This window comes from Arvicola amphibius, chromosome 13 (genome assembly GCF_903992535.2).
Source record: "Arvicola amphibius chromosome 13, mArvAmp1.2, whole genome shotgun sequence".
NCBI lineage: Eukaryota > Metazoa > Chordata > Mammalia > Rodentia > Cricetidae > Arvicola > Arvicola amphibius.
The window spans coordinates 56,245,625-56,270,149 of record NC_052059.1 but is presented as its reverse complement, the minus strand read 5'-3'; the positions used below and the strand labels follow the sequence as shown (position 1 = coordinate 56,270,149).

Below are 24,525 nucleotides of genomic sequence, written 5' to 3'. Positions count from 1 at the left end.
GTATAAAAAGAATGGGCCACCAACACTAGAGAAACATGGTGCTATGACCACTCTGTTGGATTTCAGAAAACAAAGCCAGCACTTTAAGTCAAATTAGGGAAGAACAAATTTGCATCCAAACCATGCACCTGATGTGACAGGGACAAAGAAGAATGCCCCTCACCTGGTACACCAGATTCTAACCAGAGCTTCAATCCACCCACACACAGCTCCAGGGCATTGTCAGTCTTTCCCTCCCGTTTGTGTTTGTGTTCACATAATGGCTTTCCTACCAGAATCCTCAGAAAGCAAATGCACTCACTCCTGCCTGGGTTGGAGGGGAAGTGGGGAGGGTGCAGCTGTTTTAAGTTTTAAAGCAACACTAGATAGCAAACTGAATTATTTCGGGAGCATTAAATATGGTAAAAGGGAGGCCTTTCTGCTAGCAATGAACATAAACTGGATGTCGATGGCCCCTTTGCAAGTGTCACGAGCCTTAGCTTCCCTGTATTTTGTAGTTCATGTATTAGAGAAGCAACCAGTTCATTTCTGGCTCTGCAATTAACACTAATGGGTTTTACTTTAGTAAGGATCCCACCTGTACTTTGGATTATTTGACTTTTCTTACATTTGAAATATAACTCCAAAAACACCAGGCTCTGATTGCCTCTTTTGTTTGCAAGTGATTTACATTAGAAGAGGCTCTTAAAATTTGCTGTTGGACTGAAAGCCCCATTTAACCTCACAGGCTGTTTCCCTGGGCTTCCTCCCCTACTCTGTTAGGAAACAGCACTTGGCAGCACACCTAACTGCATACTCTCACAACAAGATGGGCTGTGCAGCTGCCCTCAGCCTCCACTGCTAGCGCAGGCCACATTACTCAGGAAGCTGCGCTGCACAGAAGGGGCTCACTGACCAAGTTAATCCAGCACAGCCCAAGTGTCAGAGAGGACAGGACATGAAGGTGGGGTGTTTCACAAACACATCATCTCAGTAATCAATTCTCTAAGATCTGCAACAGCAAACTACAAGAGGATTGACATTTCCTTTGGAAATAGAGTGGCATGGTGCCTGTGCTATGACTGCAACCCAGTCATTAAATTATTTCTAACAAACTAAAAGCATTTAAGCAAACCTGATACTCTTTGAGCAAATCTTACAATTGTCTAAGGCAGCAAGAAGACTTCACTCATTTCTAGTTCACACAACTGTGACTTTTACAATGGTACATGGAAGTCATTCCACAACACAACTACATGTCTGCTGATTACATTTTACTTACATTTAATTACATTTTACTTGGTTGGACACTAGCTCCCTTTCTATGGTCCTGTCCCTCAACCTGGATTTCAGTCAGATACACAGACTTTGAGGAGATCTAACCATGAAGCTCTGAGTTGATGCTGTCATGTAACATGCTCTCTGCTCCCTCAGTGCAGACTCTGACTCTATGCAACCCTACGTTGATGACTGCCACACTGTCTGGCATAGCTTCTGCCTTTCTGAGCATGGTCATGACTTCTGGAACAGTGTGCACGCTCTCTTAAACAGGAGAGGGCAGCTGACTATGGCGCACACTCCTACAATCCCAGTACTAGCGAGGTGCAGGCCGGAGGACCAAGGTCAGCATGATATATGAGACTTTGTCTCAAAACAATTAAGTCAAATAAATCAGAACAAATACAGGTATAAATTTGTCAAATAGTAAAATTTTTAAGTAAAAAAAAATAATAAACATTAGTAAATACATGTTAAATAGCACTCCTACAGGAAGGAAATAAATGTACAAAGCAAAAATCAAGGTAAGAGAAGTCAGGCTCTTCCCCAGAGAAGCTCAAAATAATCCCAAGCAGGTCAAGGAAAGACTAAGAATAGAACTGGAAGATGGTGTAGCTCAGTAGGGAAGCATAAGCTTAGAGTGCACAGGGCCCTGGGATCCATACATGTACACACAAACCACGACAGAATGAAAAGGGCACAACAAGGAACAACTTCAACAAGGAAAACCAGCTAAGATCTTCCCGTGGAGAGAAGGTGCCCATCGGCTCAGGACACAGAAAAGGGCCGTGTGTTAAACAGCTTCAAGTTCGCACAGAACTACTGAAGGGTGCTGGAGCCTGAACCCACCTGGTCACATCCAGCGTTCACCAACTCCTGAAGCATCTGCCGGTTTACTTCTGCTGTGGCCGAAGTGCCCGATTCATTGGCAAAAGGCAGTAGGGAATATCGGATTTCCCTGAGCGCTTTTTGATAAGGTCCAAACTTGGGGGTGGCTCTCATCTGCTGCTGCCTGGAGGCATCTTTGCTCCCCAGGACCTTGGCATCCAGGGAAGTGTCACTGTTTGGTCCCACAGGCAGCCCCTGGGTGGAAGACTTGGATGGCTGCTTTAGCCCCTCTCGGATCTCTTGCAATCGCTGCCGACTATTTCCAGAGTAAGTTGTGGCAGGAAAAGTCTTTGGCCTCATCGTTAGTCCAGTTTCCTTTTACCATAAATACAATCTTCTCAAAGTGTCTTATTATTTAAAAAGCGAACGGGCAATCGCATCAGTTAATTGTAAACATATTTTCAGAACAGCTTCCTTTCAAACATCTTCTGTCCTTCAATTTCTGTAGTTCCTTAAGAGAACCTAAAATTTCCCAGAGTTTTCATTTTGAAGATCATCATTCTCTGAAAAAGAAAACAGGACAAGAACATTTGTTTGCGGATTTCACATCCTGTTAAAGCTGCTTTGCAGAAAAGCACAGTGATTTTGGAGATATTCTACCCAGAGAGTAAAGCAGCAGCACATTGCCCTCAGAAGTGTCAGTATGATCTTGCTGTCCCAAGAAAGCTCCTGTAACAGGAAGCCTACATTGAGTGCATCCCCCAAACACCACACGGGGCAACACTGTAGTCTCAACAATTGCCAGCTCACTTCATGTAATTCTGGACACAGCTTGAGGATTTGGAGTTAAACGTACTAAGTAGATTTCTGGCTTGTCCCTAATATCAATCAATTCCTGATCCACACCACCGTCCCTATGGCTCTCCCCAACATCCTCCCCCACCGGAGGCTGTGATCCTTCACATTTTTTGAAAAATTTCCTGATGAAACCCTCTCCAATATTCTGAAAAATCAGATAAAGACTCATCACATTGAAGGTTTCCTCCACTGCAGTTAAAAGTGGTTTGCACTCAGTACTTTGCGTGTGCTTTATGCTCTCCAGCATAAAAGGCTGGAGAGATGGCTCAGCAGTTAAGTGTTGCTCTTCCAGAGGACCAGGGTTCACGTCCCACCACCCACAGGGTAGGACACAACCACTGTAAGTCCAGTTCAGGGGATCTATGCCCTCTGCAGGCACCAGCCACAAATGTGGCGCACATACATGCATGCAGGCAGAACACTCATACGTGTGAAATAAATACATCTTTAAAAGGGGGGAGAGAGAGAGAGAGAGAGAGAGAGAGAGAGAGAGAGAGAGAGAGAGAGAGAGAGAGAGAGCGAGCGCCAGAGAGTTCCTCTTAGCAAAGTCGTGCTCAGGAGTCTTCAACTCTAAGTGAGGAAGAAGCAGGCACTTGGGAGACTATCCTCAGGATGTGCACTGGGACTTTCCCTGGCCTGGCTAACATGTGGTCTGCTCCTCTCGACGCTAGCCAGCAGCCCCAGCTACTAGGTGCTCCAGGATCACAAGGGAGAAGCAGGACACTCTGCAGCATTCTGAACTGTGAGGGTCTGTGGGCTGAATATATCTTCCGCTTACAGTATTTCCAACTTACGATGCATCTATCAAAAGGTAACCCAATCACACACCAAGAGGCACTCGCAACAGCGAAGCCTCGGCCCTCTCTACTGTGCCCACTCACAACCGCCTTCACCCGCAGGGCCCTTACCCGCTGTCTTTCGCCCTCCTCCCAACTCACTCTCACTCGACAGAGCCCAGTAAGTTGACTTCAAAGGACAAACTTCTGAGTTTCAATAAACAAGGGAAAACTGACTCCTCAAAGAACAGCCTCTAAAGAATCAGGGCTTCTAGCTTCAGTAGGTATCCCCACAACCACAAACAAGACCCTGTTTATAGACATCTTTATGTGTGGTAGAAGAAAAGAATAGTATTACCCAATACTGACTACAGGCCAGAGACTGTCATAAGTTTTACTTGAATTAACTCATGTTCCATAACCACATACAGCAGGAAATACTAGAAATGACATTAAAATGACTGCTTTGTCTGGGGACAGCGGTCTCCACTGCCGCAACTGTCCACGCTATTGGAAGAACTGAGGAGAATCCACAAAAAGAACCAGACAACATTCTCAACGTGAAATCTCTATTTTAATGCAAGGTTTCTAGTACCCTGAGTCACTGAAATAGTTGTATAAGGCAATAAAGAGAGTGGGCTATGAGATCTGGACAGCTAAGACCTTGTGCCCAGACTGGCTAAGGCCCAGGAGCCTAGAACTCTGCTGGACTGATGTAAAATGGGGCATATTGCAAGCACACACATTTCCGGGGACTTCCTGGTCTGAGCATCTGTTTTGAAAGACCTAGATCTCTAAAACCATAAGCTCACATTTCAACAAATCCGGAGGGCTCCTAGAAGCCTGCAGAACACGTGCAAAGGGTCCTGGAGAGACTTACATGGCTGGAAACTCAAAAAGGATACTGCTTTTCCGCCCAGAATTCACATAGACATGTGGTATCTAAGCTTTAATTTTCTTCCCTTTCTTTGAAAAATTACCAAGAGAACATACCTACGATAAACACTTGACAAAGGGCACTTAGGGAGAAAGGGTCTGCCTGGATCCAGGTTACAGCCCATCGTTAAATGACATCACACAGAGGAACCTGTCAAATGCAGAGAGAAAATGCACGCATTCCTGCTCCCTCACTCTGTACTCCGACAGCCCAGGATCCCCCAGAATGGTGGGCTCACAGGAGTGAGTCTTCTTCAGTGGAATACAATACAATCAAAACTGTCTCCACAGACACGCCCACAGGCCAAACCGACCAAGCAATTCCAATAAGACTCGTTCCCATGTGACTCTATGTGGTGTCAAGTTGACAATTAATCTCACAGTGCCCTATCTTTATAAGGCATGGACCTCACACAGTGTGTTTATCCTACCCTCTACTCAGTATCTAGCCTATCCACTCTGCAAACTGAGAAGGAAGTGCCTTTTTTTTTAAGGTTTAAAAAATTTACTTGCTCCGCATAAATGTTTTGCCTCTATGTATGTGTGTGCACCCGATGCATGCCTGGTTCCCGGAACTGGAGTGAGACCCATGTAGGTATTAGGGATGGGACCCTGGGGGCATCTTTTTTGAGAGAAGGCCTTGCTATACAGCAAATATAGGAACTCACAGTCCTGTTGCCCCAGCCTCCCCACAGCTTATGCCTACTAAGCTTCAGGCAGCGACAGAATGACCAGGAACCTCACCTCCAGCAGTTCACAGTGAACTGGGGCAGAGGGTAAGGTAAGAAAGGACTGAGAGAAAGAGAAGCCCAAAGGAGAGGAATCCAGCACAGGATGGGAGGATGGAGGGGAAAGTCAAAGAAGCAGGAAGATAAGGAGTCTGACTGGGGGTGGGGGTGGGGGTGGAATTCCAGCTGGAGGGAAGAACAGGCTCCTCTACAGGGCCTAGCACAGTGAGGCTGGGGCTTTCCCGGAGACTGGGGACAAACCACAGGATTCTCTTGAAGTGCCTTTAGCAAATGTCATTCTGGTCTCAGTGCAGAAGCCAGGCTAAGAGCAGGGCCTTGGCCAGGAATCTGGGGACTGATTGAGAGATGTGGAACAGAGAAGGGCTTCCGGACCTAGTCACACCAAGCCAGAGGTCTGGTCTTAAAGGCATAGGTAGCTATGGTCAGAGTCCCAGGTATTTAACCAGCCTGTAGGCTACCCACTCACACATGCCACAGGGTCATCAGGACAGAGAGTAGATGTCCCTCCTGGAACTTTCCTTTAGGAAGGTATGGTCTGTGACCCTAGCAGACTACAGAAAACGAAAGCCCCTTCACACATCTAGTCAGGGCGAGGGCTGTGCAGAAAACAGCCATACAAAGCTCTGTTAACCAAGAACAAGCACACTTCCTGCCCATCCCATAGCGAAGGCTGGATTCCAGCAACAAAGGAAGCCCTGGTGGGCTCAGGCCTTCCAAGATTCCCTGGGATTTGTTCTCAAACAGAGGTTGTTGAAGCTGGGAGGAAAAAAAGGACTGGGGACCACGGGCAATCTTTTCCTAGCACACAATCATTAGGCTGACAGCATTCACAAGGAGCTCAGATGCTCAGAAGCTACACCAGTCACATTAGACGGCACCACTACCCCCCGATGCCCAGATCAGAGGCACCTATTTTCTAGACTTCTAATAGCTAGGATCAGTCTGACCAGCTTTTGTACTTTCTACCATGTGGTTATGCAGCCTCTGGCTTCTGTTTCACCACTCTGGGCACGACGCTTGCTCACTCATCCATGCCACGAACAGCGGCAGCCCTCACCCATCGTAATACGGTGCTGGTGCCTCTCAGGTCACACTGACACCAGCTCAGGGCCTGTAGCAAGAGGCAGGGGCGAGGGGTCTGCTCTAAGCCCTTGCTTCCCACATCAGCACTTGCTACAGTCCCAGGCCATGTAGCTGGTGTGACATCTGTGAGGAAAGAAGATGCGTTTCATTTCTATTGTGCATCAGTTCTTGCCCCGGGACATTTCCCAAGGCTGGCAGGCACAGCCTTGACCACAGACAGCCAACTCTGATGCCACCTGTCATAACCTGGCACAGAGTGGGACAGGAAGAGTCTAAACCAAAGGGATGGCAGAAACTGAACCAACTTCCAGACGCGGGAAAAACTGAAATGGTCTCAGCAGCACAGGTCACAGAAGAGGCAGTCACGAGTACTGTGGAGAAAACGTTCATATTACCAACGATGGTGACTGCTGCTGCCTGGGTCCTCTGAAGTGGCCCAGAGCCTCCAAGTACGCTGAACATGCACTCGAATGAATGGCTGTACTTGTGGTATGAGTCCCACCCCCATACATGTAGGACTTCTGACCAGTCGACAAACTGAACTTCCATACAAGGGGTGCCTCTCACTGGTTAAGAATGAGATTCAGACTGTGCAGCTTAAACTTCAAGATGGAAGACAGACAAAATAACCAATTATTTAAGCACAAATGTGTTAATGAAAAATTGACAAAAACGAAAACTTCTAGGGCTCTAACACAGGCTAGTATCTGGAAGATAGAGAAGTGGCCCAGTCTAATAGCACCGAGAGGTAGCACCCATCAGACCTGGTGATGCTCACGGGAAGGGTTGAAGTAGTGTATTACAACGATATACACCTAAGGGTTCAGAATGAGCAGGTATAACATTTTACTCAGATCAGGAGACAAGAAGCAGCCCAAACTCAGCATGGTAACTGAAGACACCAAGCTGGATACAAAAGCAGAATGTCCATGTGTCTCCTTTGTCAGTCAGGGTGTGAGGATGGCCTGAGAAAGTGAAAATGGACTTCTGTGTGTGAAAGAGAAAAGCACAGGGGAAAAAGCCAGTCCAGTCGCGTCCCAAGCTGAGACACAGACCTGGAGCCAAGCACTAGGCTGCACAGGTCTGAGCACTAGCTCAGCTTCAGAAGCGACCATGGCCCACAGGCAGGTCGGAGTTGACTCTTAGGTCCCATGCAACTTAAAAGCACCAGTCTTTCCTTGCATCTGAATGGCACAGGCCTACGTGCCACTGAGAAGAGACAATCCCAATATTTGCTGGCTCACTGCCCTGGACTGCAGGCAGGGTCTCCCTGGCCCAGCAACCTAAGGGACCACAGCTGCACTTCCACACCTACCCCAGTCTGCAAACAATCAGAGATGGGCAGGTGCGTTCTTGTCGCTCACCCCCTCTGCTACCCGACATGTGGCCATACACACCCAGGATACGTCTGTTCAGAAGCAGTCCCCTAGGGCCTCAGCAGGTGTTATAGAGCAGGGTGCACTCACTAGGCTGGGCAAGAATGTTCCAGCCACAGGAAAACCCTTTCTCTAAGTACAACTCCAATGGCCAAAATAAATGTGCCTGAGTGGGGTCAGGCATGGTTATATACCCCTTTAATCCCCGAGACAGAGGCACATGGATTTCTGTGAGTCTGGGGCCAGCCTAGTTTACATAGCAAGTTCCAGGCCATACTGAGACCCTGTCTCAACAAACCAACCAACCGACCAAGCAAAAAGAAGTGGCTGGGGGAAACTCTCACAAAACTGTCACAAATCATCACATGTCCATGCCGTGGAACAGTCTTTGTACACTGTAAATATGTATTGCTCTCACTGTTGATTTTGGGGCAGAGAATGCTGGGAAGAAGGAGGGCAGAGTCAGAGGGTCACCAGCAAGACAGAAAAGACGCAGGACATGCAGGAGAGGTAAAAGTCATAACCCACGGGGCAGAATGCAGATTAATATAAATGGATTAATTTAAGTTGTAAGAGCTAGTTAGAAATAAGCTTGAGCTATTGGCCGAGCATTTATAATTAACATTAAATCTCTTGTGGTTATTTGGGAGCAACTGCTGGAACACAGAAAGAAACAACCTACATGCCCATGTCCTAGTACTCAGCCATAAGAAGGAAGTCCCATTACAGGCCACACGGTAGATGATCTTAGAAATATCATGCTAGCATTGAGTGAAATTAACTGCTCAGAAAACGAAATACCAAAGTGTGTGTGGGGGTGACATACACCTTTGATCCCAGCACTGGGGAGGTAGAGGCAGGAAGATCTCTGAGTTTGAGGCCAGACTGGTCTACATACGGAGCAAATTCCAGGACAGCCAGGGCCACGCAGAGAAATCCTGCCTTGGGAGAAAAAAAAAAAACCACGGAATACTGTACCATCCCATATATGTTGCATACCTCGAGGGGCAAATCCAGAGACAGGAGAACAGAAATTAATCAGAAGCAAGAGGACAGAGTGACTGCCTGATGGGTCCAGGAGAAGGTTTTAGGTATAGAAAAGTGTCGCTTATTGCAACAAGAATATATTTAATGTCATGGAACTAAACTGTATATACTTGTAAATAGTTACACACACACACACACACACACACACACACACACACTGTACATACTCGTAAATAGTTACACACACATACACGTTTCTCTTTCCAGATCATAGTTCCTAGATGAAAACCTGGCCCTAGCCACTGGTTCCACTCAGGCTGGAGTCTAAACTCTAGAGGCGGCTCACACACCATCCTAGCCCCTCTGTCATTCTAATACAGACACTGAAACACCAAGGGAGGGTGTCCACACAGCATCCTCACATGTTCCACAAACACTCCAAGCATAAAGTCAGCCAGGGAACTGGAGGTGTGGGCAGCAACTACCTAGCAAGCAGGGGCTCTGAGTTCCAGCCACAACTCCTCCTCCTGCACTACCCATCCTCCCCAAACAAAACAAACAACCCACAAAGTTGGGCGTGCAGACAGGAAGAGCAACAGTTTAGTCTTTGGCTGCACAGTGAATTTGCAGCTAGCCTGGGCTATTGAGACCTTGTCTCAAAAGAAAACTAGAGCTAAGAAATACCAAGTGGTGGTGGCCTGGACCAGCAGCAGGGTCAAGGGTTTTGCTGCTGCCTCCCCTTTCCAGGCTCACAAAGCATGGGTAAGCAGAGAATTTCAGTGGCCCCCATGAAGCTACCATCGGTTTTCTTTAGTGTTCTGATTTTTCGCCCCATCTCTCCCCATCATTCTGTGGGAAGTGTTGGTCCCAGAATGCCCCAGGAACGCTGTCTTTTTAAGAGGTAGACAGCACCCACCAGTGCCCCAGGTCCGTGATAGAATCATCTAGAAAGAAGGCTTTCGGTATCATTAAAAAGAGAATTCTTTTCTCAGCTTGGAGACTCTGCATTTTAAGGTTTAATTTGAAGACAGTTGATTTTACAGCCAAATCTTGAACTTTTAAAAGAAATTTTTCATGGAAACATTCATCAGTCAAATGAAGACTACAGCTGGGGATGAGCTGCATGGAACTACTCCCACGCCATTTTAACAAGACCTGACAGATGGGAATTTTTCCTTCATCAATAAGTTTATAAATACGACCCTAAGGAATATTAAATAAAGTAAATCTATTTTTTAATTTGTTTGGCATTAACACCTGACTTAAATGTATTTTAAAGGAAACTGAGTAAGACACTGAAACTGAAAACCTGAAACAATTTAGTCAACTCACACCTGCGATCCCAGCATTTAGTCAACTCACACCTGTGATCCCACATTTAGTCAACTCACACCTGCGATCCCACATTTAGTCAACTCACACCTGCGATCCCACATTTAGTCAACTCACACGTGCGATGCCACATTTAGTCAACTCACACCTGAGATCCCAGCATTTAGTCAACTCACACCTGCGATCCCACATTTAGTCAACTCACACCTGCGATCCCACATTTAGTCAACTCACACCTGCGATCCCACATTTAGGAGCCAGAACAAGAAGACTGTCAAAAGTTCCAGGACAGCCTGGCCTACATGGTGAGTTCCAGGCTAGCCACAGCTTCCCAAAGAGACCCTATCTCAAAGAAAAGCAAAACAGACCCCCAAACAAACATAAAACCTGTAACAACTCACAAGACAAAAGCATTTCACTGCAAAACTGAGCCCATTAGCAGACCTTCTGCTTAGCTGGGCAGAACAGCAACCGAGTGCGGCATTTTAAGCATTCCTTCCATGCTTCCTCCCAAACCCAGTCCAGCCCTCGGCCTGATACTGGAGAATGCTAGCAGATGTCCAAGGATTCTTACTCTCCCTTCTGCTCCTGCTTCCCACTCCAACCCAGGCTGCATATACACACCAGCCAGCAACCACCGAAACAGCCAAAACCCGTCCCTGGTAGGATACTGCTAATGACACACACTGGCTTTGGTTTAATTTAGGGGTTTAATTATAAAATTGTTTTACCTTTGTACGCACGTGTGTCTAAATCACAGCACACCTGTGGAGGTCAGGGACAGCTTAAAGAAGTCAGCTCTTCCTTCTACCATGTAGGTTCTGGTGACTCAAACTCAGGTCACAGGCTTGGGGCATTGTGCCAGCCTTGTTTGTAACATGGTCTGTGTGGACCGGGCTGGCCTCAAGCTCAATCCACCTGTCTTAGTGCCCCCACATTGGAAGGACAGACATATGCCACCCCACTATCAGTTCTCGTCATTTGCTCATATGGTTTAGGGGTTTGGGGGAGTGGGTATTTTAAAACACTATTTCTTAGACCAAAGCCTCCAGTTATTATTTAAATCACACTCCCACTATAAGCAACTAGCAAAGACAAAACTAAATCAAGTGGACAGGTCAGGCCTTGAGCCAGACACTAAATGTCAGCTTCGCATACCACCCCAGTCCCATCCAGGCCAGAAGGCCACAGGCTGAAACTGTCCCTGCTCTAAGGAGGGCAGCGACTGTCCTAGAGGTTCAGGAAAACACCGTTTTGCCACTCTCCAATAACCAGCATACAGCCTGGGGCGCCTGTGCAGTGGCCAGAGTAGCCAAATGCATGTTCCTCCCTGCAGAGTTCCTAAGAATGAGTAGCTAAAGCGGACAGGGCAGGCCACTCCCAGCAGGGCTGCACATCTCTGAGCAAGCTGTACCTCCTCTGCACTCACCCTTCTCCAAGTCCCCCGTATTCCCCACTTGGGAGTCAGAATGCATATCCCATTGGAGAGTCACAGCGGTGACCAGCCCAGCTAAGGAACTGTGTGTGCATGTGCGCCTGCCTGTTGACACAAGAATCTTCCAGGCGGAAGACCACTTGGAGAAAACCCTCCAGAGGGAGGAAGCGCTGAAGGGCTCTGGCTGCTGGAGGAGTGTGGAGCTAATAACTTGGAGTCTCCAACTTCCATGTAAAGGCTTGAACACACATGAGTGAAGAATGTATCCAGGAAGACAGACAATGCTGGGGAGGGGGCAGGTGCTGTCTGGGAGACTTTTAATATTTAAGAATATAAAGCAGAAGAGCCAGGAGGTAGGGTGGAGTTCATTAGTAATGGAAAGCACTAGCCCTGGGTCTTGCCCCAGATAACTGTTGGAGGCCGGGAGCTTCCTGGTCTAAAACCAGGCCTACTTCAGTCAAAAGCAACTTCCACTCTTCAAGGTCTGATTTAGAGATCTGTGCGGTCTGCAATGGTATCTTAGCAATCAGGGCCAACAAGGAAAGCTATGAAATAAAATGGCTTTCCTTCTTCAGCCAGAAAAATCCCATGTGTGCCAAATATTGGCACATAAACAAAAAGTACTTATTAACTTTACAAAAAAAAAAACTAAACCCACCACTCTTACAATTAAGTCGACTGAGTCTAGACATTAACCAACATAAAGTGTTTGCCAAGTGAATGGCAAGCATTAAGGAATGCCAAATTTACTTCCTAATTTTAGCATCACCACCAATTATCTTGATTTCCAACATTACTGTTTTATTATACCCTCAAGATGAAACAATAAATCAAATACCATTCAGCTTCAAAGCACTGAGCTGAGCAGCACTCAGGGACAGGAGCAACCCAGGCAGATCCTTTAACACTCAGGGCACCCCTCAGAGGGTGGCATAGAACTGACCGACAGAAGGAACAGCCCTCTGCCACTGAAGAGGTACTTCTCTGCACGCCAGCTGCTTCAGGGGAATCAGCAGTCCACGGGCTTTTTAGAAGGACGGAGATTTCTGGGAATTCCTACAGCTTCCACAAAGCTGATCTCTGAGGACTACTGGAAAGTCTACCCATTTGTAGAACTGATTTAGTCAAGACAATGTAAACACATTGCCTTCATCAACTGCAGTCCTTCAAGCATACTATTTTTAATAGTATTGAATACTGCCTGGAAGTTTCCTATTACAAGCACGAAATAGAAAACGTGTTGGTCTGGGTTTCCCAACACAAAGACAACACCCTCACCCCCACATTACCCTTCCTCCCCCCCCCCCCCCCGACAAAGCTCCCCAGTAGATTTCATATATACTCTTTGGGTGGATTTACCAGGTCCAACCCCTCCATTCCACTCTCCAGTGGGCTTTAAGTGCACAGGGCAGGCTATTTACAACACAGCATTTAAAATAACAAGGCATTTTATTGTAACGTGTTCCCCGCCCACCACTGAAAGTCCCTCCCACCAAAGCTGTGATTTGCTAAGAAAAGAAATACCGACAGACAGCTCCAATTTACACTTAATACTATTCCAACTAGATGGAGAGGCTGAAGAATATAACTCTTGGCTCAAAACTTCGGGGATTCTGTAACTGTTCTAAGAACTGCACAGCAGCCTCTGTTGGTACCAAACGCAACTGACACTTGAAATGCGGTAAAAGTTCAGCAATTCCAAAGGAACCATGGTGAATTTGGTTAACAGTCTTCTCTAGACCGGGATAACGAGATAATATTTTACAAGAGGCCGAATACTGTAATGTCTCGTTAATTACAGTTAAGTTAAAACAGGCTTCCTTAGCAGCGTCTGCATTCCTGTACTGGAAGATTTTTGTTAACGCCTTATTACAACAGTTGCCAAAGGGGGGGGGGGGGGGAGTCATAAAAAGTAGCTTAATCTCCAGATTTAGCACTCAAAAATGGTGAGCATCATTTAACCAAGGGTTAAACTAAAAATACGGCGCAAGATTTCGCACAAACCCCTAAATAAACAGCCACATTACGCACGCAGGAAAAGTTTAAAGAAGTAAAAGTCCTCCCTTAAACTTTTTGTCAACAAAAATCTGCACGTCCCGTTCTCTCCCGTTCCCTCGCAGGCGTTTGTTTTCACCCGGCGGCCTCGAGCACGAGGCCGGGGTCGCCTCGGGTGAGACCCGGGCCCCGCAGGCGGCGGCTCATGTGTGGGTGACCTGGGCTGGGGACCAGCGCTACGAACTCAGGCCGCAGAGTGGCGGCGGGGAGGAGCAGCCGAGGCCGACCGGGGAGAAGTCGGCTCCGGAGAGGCGTTACGCAACGGCCCCGCACCGGACGGCGCGACCGGGGACGGGACACCGGGCGGGGACCGCGCCGCCGAGGGCCCGGGGAGGGACTGCGCGCAAGGCCGCGAGCGCGCGTGGAGGACGGCGCGGCGCTCCGGAGGCCCAGGCTGGGCGGGGTCGGCGCCGCAGGACGCGGGGTCTCGGCCTCCGGACGCCGCCGCCGAGCACAACAAAGCCGTCCCACCGCCGCCACCCACTGCCCCGCACCCGCCCGGTACCAGCCCGGTGGACTCTCGGCGGCCCGCAGGGCGGCTCGACCGTGGGACCGGGCGGGACCGCGCGGGCGGAGCCCCGTCTGGACAAACTTCCCGGCCGCGGCCCCTCACCTCCGGGAGCGCTCTACACCCTCGGCGGCATCCTGGCCCGCGGCTCCGGGACCTCGCGCGCCGGGAGACCGGGCGCCGGTGGCGGCAGTGGTTGCTGACCCCGTAGGGTCGGGGGAGCCCGGAGAAGCGGTGGCGGCGCTGGCGGCGGCGGCTCCATCTTCCCGGGGCGCTCACGCCGCGGTTCCGAAGCGCAGACCCGAGCGGGACATTCGCTACATTGTTGGCATTCCACGGGCGTCACGTGACCCCTCCTCCCGCGTCACTCCCGGCCGCATACCAACCCGGGCGGGGCGCCCGCGGCCTCGTTCCCCGCCGCCCACCCACTCCGCCCCGCCGGCCGCTTCCTGCGCCGCCCGGCCCGGCCGCCGCCACCTGCCCTGCGCGCGGCTCGCCTCGGTAGTCGCCGGTTCTCCCAAGCTCCTCGTACTAGTCGGCTAAAAATAAAAAAAGTTCACGGGCTCCGGTGCCAGCCACGAAAAGTAGAGCCGGCTCTTGAGACCGGGGCACCGAATAAAAAACCGGGACGCCTGACAATCCGTGCATAATAGGACCCAGTTTAACCAGCTCCCTCCCCGGGCACGCATTCTGCAAAGTGCCTTATGGTTTTGTAGAACAGAACAGTACGAACCAACCAGAGAGACAGGCGCTTACACTTCGGCCACTCCTTTAGCCTCCATTTGGGGATTTGGTTCAGGGACAGCCGCTGAGAAGAAATAGCAGCGTGGAAGCCAAGTCCTCCATCTACCATTGGCTCTCTAACATCACACTTCCCACCACCTACGGTGGTGATGGCGAGGACTAATGGTTTTTAAAAGTCAACCTGGTTTCCTCTTTTTAATTAACAATCGTGACATTTGAAGCTTCAATTCCGGAAGAAACAATAACGAAGATCATTTGTTCCAGCTTTTATTTTATTTTTGTACTGGGAAGGGAACCCAAACTGTCTCTCCTGTACTAAATTCAGGGCTGTATTACTAGCGGAACTCTTGCCCTGATTGCTTAAAACACTCGCCAAACCTTTAGCCCTGAACTGCCCCCTCTTCCCCAAATCCCTTGTCATCCAGAGAATCTCCTCAGGTCTTATTTCTCCACTCTTTGAACTTTAATAATTAGCATTCATTTTCTTTTGTCAGTCTGACCCTGTGTGCTTATACTGACATCTTGCAGGGTGATGGAAACCCAATGCATCGCCAACAATTTAGTCTGTAGAAGAGGAACCCACTGACATTCACCTGTGTACTTCTCCCCCGACGGCAAGCACATTGGCAGCCGTTAAAACTGTGTGTTTAAAGTTCCTGCCTCTTGCCCTTTAAAGGTGTAAGAAACTTTGATCAAGCCAACTGTTAGTGGTGCGCAATTATAAGCCCAGCCCTAGGAGGCAGAGGCAAGTGTATCTCTGAGTTCGAGGCTGGCGTGAGTTCCAAGACAACCATGGCTCCTCAGAGAAACCAGTCTTGAAAAACAAGAAAAACAACAAAACAAAAAAAGAAAAACTTTACTCAAATAAAAAATGCTATAAAATGGTGTCATGGTTTAGATTGTAAATGCCCCTCAAAAGTACACGTATTCAGGGGGGCCATGGTGGTGCACGCCTTTAATCTGAACAACTTGAGTGTGCAGAAACAGAAAAGGAAAATCCATGTGGCAGTATACATATGGGCGCAAAGGAATTGACTTTGTTTCTGCCCAAGGATAAAGGACTGCAGATAGAATTCAGAACCAATGTGGAACAAAGAAAAGCGATTTGCAGAACTGTATATGTTATGATACCATATTCATAGAGCCTTCGGAACCTATACTAATATCTTGTGTGAGTGTAAACTCTTACACACCAAATTCATGACAACTCTGGCCTATATAGAGGGAATGGAAATTGGACTGAGGAGAGAAAAATCTTCAACCTAATCTATAGTGCTTGATTGGTTTAATGAAAAAGATGATGGTGGGGACTAGAAAGATGGTTCAGTGGTTAAGGGCATCGGGCTGATCTTTCAGAGGACATGGGTTTGATTCCCAGCACCCACATGGCAGTTCACAACTGTCTGTGATCTAGCACTCTTGCTCAAACTATACATGCAGGCAAATATGTCAACGCACATTAAAAAATGTATTTAAAGATGAAGGTAAATTTTTAATATTTTAAAATGTTTCTCTCTTTAGGTTTGTGTGTGTGTGTTGCTTGAATGTAGGTACATGCATCCCGCCTGTGCCTGGTGCCCACGGGGGCAGGAAGGGCACTGGGTCCCCTGGAACTGGGATGGCTGGGAGGGAGTCACAAACACCTTGAAGTTTTAAAATGTTTTTAAATGCATGTATTTGAGACTAGAGACAAATTGAAAACAGATGTCGAAGACAGCCAATCAAATCAGGAGTTGTGGTGCGTGCTCATCGTCCCAGCACTCATGAGGAAGATCAGAGGTTTAAGGTCATCCGAAGCTACATAGTGAATTCTAGTCCAGCTTTAAGGCCAGAGACCCTATCTTTAAGATTATAATAATAATAATAAACTATAGTCTCTGAATATAGTGATTCTAGGAGATTTTTTGTCATAACTCTTGATACATCTATAGTAGGGTAGCCCATAACAAAAAATATTTTTAAATTAGCGAACTATATACACTCACATGATGTATGTAGCTGGGGAGAAAAAGATAACACAGGGTCGGCTGAGCACAACATCATCTTCGTGACAAAATGACCATGTATAAACTGGTACATTATTTGTGTGTTCTGTGTTGTAGCCTTCTCCTTCCCAGTGATGTGCTGCTGGTGTTTCCGAGTTATCTAATCTCCACAGTAACCCATTATTAACCCTTTCCGATAGAAAACGACCTTGAAGTGTAATTTGCCCAGGATCAAAGAGCTGGGATTTGAATCTAGATAGCGCTAACTGCGGAGCTTAGGAGCCCTGAATTACTAGGCTCTCTCGAGGTAATCACAAGACGTCTTGATTACAATGTGCTTTATAAATACGGAAACAAGTCAAATTAACCCCTTTCTGCATTTAGTGTTGCTGGTTTGTTGTTGCAGTGCTAGAGGTGTCAGCCAGGGCCTCCCAGGCGCTAGGCAGACCCTCCCACTGCCGCTAAGCTATACCCTGAGCAGTGCCTGAAGACAGGAGGTGTCAGGAGGAGAGGAGCACAGAGCCCAGATCTCTAGCATCAGTCAGAGCAGAGGGTGTCATAGACCTGGCTAACGCTGGAAGCCCGCTCGCCACAGAGGCTCCTGAGGTAAGGCTACGATAGTTTAGGTGTCTGTCCAAGCAGAATATCCCCCTATGACTCACACCCTGCTTTACTCTGTCTCTGAGTGATAATTTACTCAGCCTCTTCGTACTGCAGCTCTTGCTACAGTAGGCGCTCAGAGAGCAGCCTCTGGTCTAAAGCGTATGCTTGCCCCTTATATGTCGCCAGTGTGATTGAGACTCGTGACATCTGCCTCACAAAAAAAAAAAAAAAAAAAAAAAAAAAAAAAGTTCTCTCTGGACCGTCGTAAAACATAGAGCAAGATGAGGTCACAAAAGACCCGGATGACTGAGAAGAAGGCATGCCACACTGATTCTTTCCAGCTGGGGGTTGGTTTAGCCCATATGTTTTGTCTCATTAGCCAGACCACAGCTTCCTCCACAACCATAGACAGCAAAACAGATAAACTTTAAAGCCATCTTTAGTTTGCCAAATATCAGAGCTTGAAGCATTAACCATTTCTGGTCGAGGCTGGGGGTGCCAACCCGAATCCCATCACTCAGGGATTGAGGAAGGAAGATTGAGAACTCCAGGCCAGCGTGGACTACGTAGAGTCCTGTGTGCTGGTCTGGGTATGAATGAGCGGAGCGGACCTGTTCACCGAGGCAGCTAGGGAACACTCCTCCATTGTTCTTTAGCTATTTCGGTTCTAAAAACAGAGAACTTTGAGGAAAGAGTTAACCATGTCACTTTTTTACTTAGGTGTTTTTGGGTTTTTTTGTTTTTTGTTTTTTTTTTAGAAAAGGCAAAAATAACTACAACAAAAACTACCATCTTAACCCAGGGCCTTTCAAGCACTCTACCTCTGAGGCACATTCCTAGCCCTTAACCATATTTAAGTATTTTGCTCAACAATGAAACGGTTTGGATGTCAGAGCTAACTCCCTAGAATATCAGCTGTCTCACTTACTGTGCAGTGTTAAAGTAGGGGAGGTGAACTCTTCCCTGATTTTAAACTATTTCTAATCACTTCTAGCTGTTGTAGAAGAGAGACCCTCCTAGAAAAATGTTCACAAAGCCGTGCAGAGGAGCCAGGCTGTGGTGCCTCACACCTTTAATCCCAGCACTTGGGAGGCAGAGACTGGCAGATCTCTTAAATTTGAGGCCAATCTGGTCTACAGAGTGAGTTCCAGGACAGCCAGGGCTCCACAGAGAAAGCCTGTCTCAAAAACAGAAACAAAAATAAAGAAAAACAGCAGCTACGCAAGGTTCCTATGTCTGGCTGGAACAGTTCAGGAACCAGGGCCGTTGTGGTGGCCCCTGCAAATCCCTGAGACCTGCTCTTCCAGATGCCTGCAGTGAAGCTAAGGCATTTTCATTCTCCGAATAGCCTCTCTGCTTCTCAGATGAGTAATAAACTTTGCGGTTGCATCAGCCAGCATTGCTCAATACTCTGAGATTTGTTCCCAGGAAAGTTCAAAGCAGCAACTTCTGCTTTTGACGATTCGTGTTAGTCAGGGAATTGTTAGACATTCTCCTGTATAGCCCCTCTTGTGCTCTCCTGGATCTGTTTGATTGTACTTGAGGATTCTTCATTATGTTTATGGTTTATGGTTGGCTACAACGTCTGTCACATCCAGATATGAACAGAATGCTGCTATGTCTGTATCTGGAAATGTTCCACTGAAAGGTGCTACTTTACTTCTGTATGTTCTGAAACCTTCCATTTAAAAGTGTAAAACAAGTGGGGGGGGGCATACATTTAATCCCAGCTTTAGGAGAGACAGAGGTAGATGGATCTCTGTGAGTTCAAGGCCACCTTGGTCTATAGAGTGAGTTCCAAATCAGCCAGACCTACATAGTAAGATCCTGTCTAAATAATAACAAAAACACAAAACACATAAAACAGGGACTAGAGAGATGGCGCAGTAGTTAGCACTGACTGCTCTTCCCGATGACCCACCTACCTGGGAGCTCACAACTGGCTGTAACTCCAGTTCCAGGGGATCTGATACCAACTTCTGGTCTCTGTAGACTCCAAGACACAAAAGAAGTACAAATACATACATAAGAGGAAACTTGTTTTGTTTTTTTTTTGATTTTTGAGACAGGGTTTCTCTGTAGCTTTGGAGCCTGTCCTGGAACTAGCTCTTGTAGACCAGGCTGGTCTCGAACTCACAGTGATCCACCTGCCTCTGCCTCCCAAGTGCTGGAATTAAAGGCACGTGCTGCCACCACCACTCAGCGAGAAAACATTTTTTAAAAAACGAATTGAAAACACTTGAAACAGGCCAGGTATGGTGGGGCACATCTTTAATTTCAGCACCAGGGAGGCGGGCAGGGAGATCAATATGAGTTTCCAGGCCAACCTGGCCTGCATGGGGAGAGATCTTATCTCAGAAACAAACAACTAAAACAACAATGAGCCAGAGCCTCTGGTCCACGCTGCTCCCAAACTTCTGGGCCCGAACGGTGTTGCAGCCTTGTCTCCCAGTCACTGAGTCTTTTTATGCCCTAGGAGGTTCAGGCGGCTCATTAAAAACCTTTATTTATTCATTTATTTTTGAGATAGTGTCTCACATAGCTGATGAAGACCCTGAACTCTTGAGCCCCTGCCTCTGCTAACTGCCATATAGTGTGCTGCCATACCTGCTAAAAATTTGAATGGACTATTTTGTAGCAAGTGTTGGTAAACTTTATGAAGAATAAGTTCAAGGCCTTTGTCTTATCACAGCCAATTTCTGTAACAAAATGAACATTTCAGAGTTTTTGTCGGAGCATCCAGCCTGTCTAATTTTACAATAAATCATTAATTGTATAAGTGATGGTAAAGGAAATGTTTTTGTGATCTATTTTTAACTTTGACTTTAAAATGAACTGTGAAGTGGTGTTTGGGTTGTTAGCAGTTATGTTAACAACAAGCTATTTCCATTCATCTACCAGGTGCCGGATGAGAAACAGAAAAACGGAGTGTGTTATCATTAGATGCTCGATAAATCTGGCCAGAGAGATGGCGAGAAGTTGATTCCTCACGCAAAAGCGGGAGCAGGCGGGTGAGGCCCTGGCTGCCGCGGCTGCAGATTGTGTTAGATCATTCCTTGTAGAAGGAAGGCCCAGGTGAGTTGGAACTGGGCGAACGCCCCATTGCCAATCCCTTGCAGAAGGACAGAGGTGAGAGGGAGTACCAGCTCGAAATAACGCTTGGTAGAAAGGGAAAGCGGCTGAACAGTCAGGAGGGAGGCTGGTATTTGAGGCTTGCAGAGAACGGACTCGCCAGAGAGAGGGAGGATGTTAGAGCAGCAGGGATACCAAGTAAACAAAGCCAGGAGAAGAGATGACAGAACTCCGTGATTAGGTACAAATCAAAAGCCTTCATGGTAGTAGTGGATGTCTGTGGTCCCTAGCTAGCCAAGGGGCTTGAGCCCAGAAATTCAAGGTCTGCTTGGCCCGATGACCCTGAATAAACAAGCAGACCATAATCACTGCCATCAGCTACGAAGCTGGGGTGGTCACACCTGTGATGCCGGCCCTTAGAAAGTAGAGGCAGGAGAATGGGGAGTTCATGGTCAGCCTAACTACCTCGTGAGTTCAAGAGTTCAAGGCCAGCCTGGGGTAGAAGACAGCCTGTCTGAGAAACACAAAACAAAGCACAAAACAAACAATTTAAAAAAAAAATCTCTTGAAGCAACAAGAAAGGAACAGGGGACCGCATTGCCCTCCTGTGTCTTTTTACCAGCTGTAATGAAGTCAACCAGACTTCTCTGCACGTCCGCCAGGATGTGCTTGCTGTTGTAGGCCACTTGAATGGAACCTCTCAAGTCCCTGTGGTAACCTGGGTTCCTCAGATATTTTGCCATAGTAACAGAAAGCTGACCAACATGTTGAAGGATGGGGTTAGGATTTGTGTCAGTGTGGTAGCTACCACAGAATCTAATCCCTTATCTAGTGCCCAGAGGCCACTTAACCAATACATGTCATATAACAGAACGAATAGACAGAAGCCTTGCTAAAGACAAAAACAAAATAATCACAGTACTTGCACCCTTCCTGTGTCTTCTGAAATTAGAATAGCTGCCTCTCTTTGTCCCTTCCCCACTTCCGTATCTTGGTTGTGAGTCTAGCTAGCCTTTAACAGCTGAGCCATCTCTCCTGCCCCTTCTTCCTTATTGCTTTTTCCTATTTTTCTTGCAGAGAATTTTACTATATAGCTCAGACTGACAAGCTTGTGGTTCTTCTGCCCCAGTCTCCCCAGGACTCGGATTATAGGCATACAAATCCATCAAGTATTTGAATATGGTTAACAGGAAATAGAATTCTTAGCACATAATTGATTTTAATTAGTTATATCCCATGCCTTTCCAAATAAGAGGACCTTAGAACCTAGGAATCAGTAGCAGGTGTAACAGAACTTTCTAATCAGAACAGCCAGTCCACAAATACGAACGACACAGAAACTTATTGATTATGAAAGCTTGGCCTTTAGCTTAGGCCTGTTCCTAACTAGCTCTTATAACTTAAATTAACTCATTTATACTAATCTACATTTTATCAAGAGGTGTTACCTCTCTTCCATCTTGCACCTCCTGTTTCCTCTTCATGTCTCCTGGCATCCCCTCTCCAGCTTAGCTTCTCCCCTCTCTCTCTCCCTCCCTGGAAATCCCACCTATGCCTCCTGCCTAGCTATTGGCCATTCAGCTTTTTATTACACCAACCACAGGAATACACCTTCACACAGTATAAACAAATATCCCACAACAAAAAGGTACTTTTATTTGCAAATGGCTATTGACCCAAGGTGTTATTTTTATAAGAAATAAATTCATACCAACAAGGCTTGGCCTCCTCATGAGTGCCCAAGTCTTTGTGCTTGTTTATGGCATTGGGGATTGAATTTAGGAATTCCTGCATCCGAGACTCACTCTGCTGCTGAGCTGGATCTCTATATCTTCCCTATTCCCATCCATTTTTACCTTGTTATTTGGAGGCAGAGTCTCCCAGCATCTCCCAGCTGGCCTTGTCCTTGTGACATCTTCCCTTCTTCCTGAGCTGCTGGCATTACCAGCAGGCCCAGCCCCAGGATTACAAGGCTGTACTTCCTGATAGAACTGGGGTGATAGAAATTATGTTTAGACTTAGAAAGGGAAAAATAATTTACATTTAAAACTCAAACTTTCCCTGGGTTCAGAAGCACACTCATAGCCATGTATTCCAAGGAGATGCCAGATGATAATCAGATGGGCAGCACCATTACAGCCGCTTACCCCGCCATGGGCATGAAGCTACATTGTTCAAATAGTTGAAAATCAAGCCGTCTTCAAACACTGGCCGCGACTTTCCCTTTGACAGTGGAAGCATGACACTCAGAGATCCCACGACTTTAAGACACGAAGAATCTCCTGTTGCATTTGTGTGTGTACACGTGTGTGTACATGTGTGGCCACAGTGGAAGTCAGAGGGCAACTTGTGCTGATTGGTTCTCTCCTATCACGTGGTCACTCAGGTAGTCAGGGCTGGCACCAGGCACCTCTAGCCTATCAGCCGTTGTTTGTTTAGGGTGTGTGTATGTGTGTTCCTGCTTGTCTGTACGTGTGACGCATGTATTCTGGTGCCCTCGAAGGCCAGAAGGAGGGTTCGGGATCCCCCAGAACTGGAGTCCCTGGTGATTCTGATGTGGGTGCTGGAAACCACAGGAAAGCTTCAAACTCATTACATAGCTGAAATGACCTTGAACTTCTGATCCTCCTGCCTCTACCTCCTGAGTGCCAAGTTCACACACACAGGTTATCAATATCACTCTTGGTTTCAAAGGAAAATATTTTAAAGTTAAAATTATATTTAAAGTAACAGCTACAGGCTGGCTCTGTGAATAAGACCACATGCTCTTACAGAGGACCCAGGTTCAGTTCCCAGCACTCATATCCGGCAGCTCAGAGCCACCTGCAGCTGCTGTTGCAGGGGATCTGCAGTCCTCTCCCGGCCTCTCCTCCAGGGACTGCACTCATACACACACAGCCCCCCAACACACACAGTTAACAATAAAAACATAGCCCAACTCCGAGTTAAACCCGCAGACCAGGTCTGTCTGGAAAGACAAGGCATGATGATGTAAGCCTTGGCAGGGTCTTGCTTCTCGGCCTCTTGTCAGGTAGCTCACTTAGCAGAGAGGATAAGATCCCCCTGATGACTGCAACTACTCAGACATAAATGTAGTTTACCAATGAAAATCCAGAGAAAATGCAGCTAGAGTCTGGCTTTGCTGGGAGTTGGGGCCCAGGAGGACCTCAGGTTCAAGGTTAACCTGAGCTATGTACAGAGATTATTTCCAAAGATAAAGGAACAAAAAAAAAAAACCTGAGAAGAGGCATGTCAGAAAACAAGAGTCTGCACATTTTCATCGAACCTCTCCCACCCAATCTGGCCAACATTTTCTGAGCAGTAAACAAGGGACACATGTGACGGGACCTGCCAAAGGTATAAAGCCTTGAGTGCAGGACTCTGTCACTTTAGGTGGAACCAGAAGTGTGTTTTCACTTAGCTATGAGTTACCTAGCTCGTGAGTTTCAGGCTTGGTGCTTAGACTGAACATCGCGGTGAGCCCCCACGCAGCCTGTCTCCACAGAACGTGCACTCTGTAGGAGGAACCAGGGCTAAGTCAAATCATCCTAAAGATAAGCGGTGTGGTGAGAATCAGCACCGCACGCCACACAGTCTGGTTACTCTAAGAGACAGCAATCTATCTAGTGGGCAGGAGAGGCCCTCAGGCCTGGCCTCCTGGAGGGGATGACACCGGGTGGCGGGCCGAGTGTGTGGGAGCAGCGTTCCAGGTTGGGGCGACTGGAGCATTCCCGGACAGGGGCGGCTGCACCAGCTTCCACAGATCCCACACTTGGGCCCGTCCACTCTTTCTCCAGACAAATCCTTCGAGGTAGCCATAGCAGGGCGATCGGGGGCCACAATTGGCTGAGACAAATGTGGAGCTTGTCCCAAGCTGCTTTTTCCCCCAAGCCACCGGTACCTGGGTTGTCTATTTTATTGGAGAGACTGAGGACCCCAAA

General features: G+C 47.4%; 1 protein-coding gene across 1 annotated transcript in view; it reads right to left on the bottom strand.

The window, feature by feature from the left end:
• Nucleotides 1–14,520, bottom strand: part of Lats2 (large tumor suppressor kinase 2) — a 54,086-nt gene extending 39,566 nt beyond the window's left edge. Inside the window, exons 1-2 of the mRNA XM_038310348.1 lie at nucleotides 14,286–14,520; nucleotides 2,107–2,648 (exon numbers count right to left, since the gene is read on the bottom strand). Of these exons, the coding sequence (XP_038166276.1) occupies nucleotides 2,107–2,445 (339 nt within the window). The 5' untranslated portion in view covers nucleotides 2,446–2,648; nucleotides 14,286–14,520. The remainder of the gene's footprint in view (nucleotides 1–2,106; nucleotides 2,649–14,285) is intronic.
• Between the last annotated feature and the right edge of the window lie 10,005 nt (nucleotides 14,521–24,525).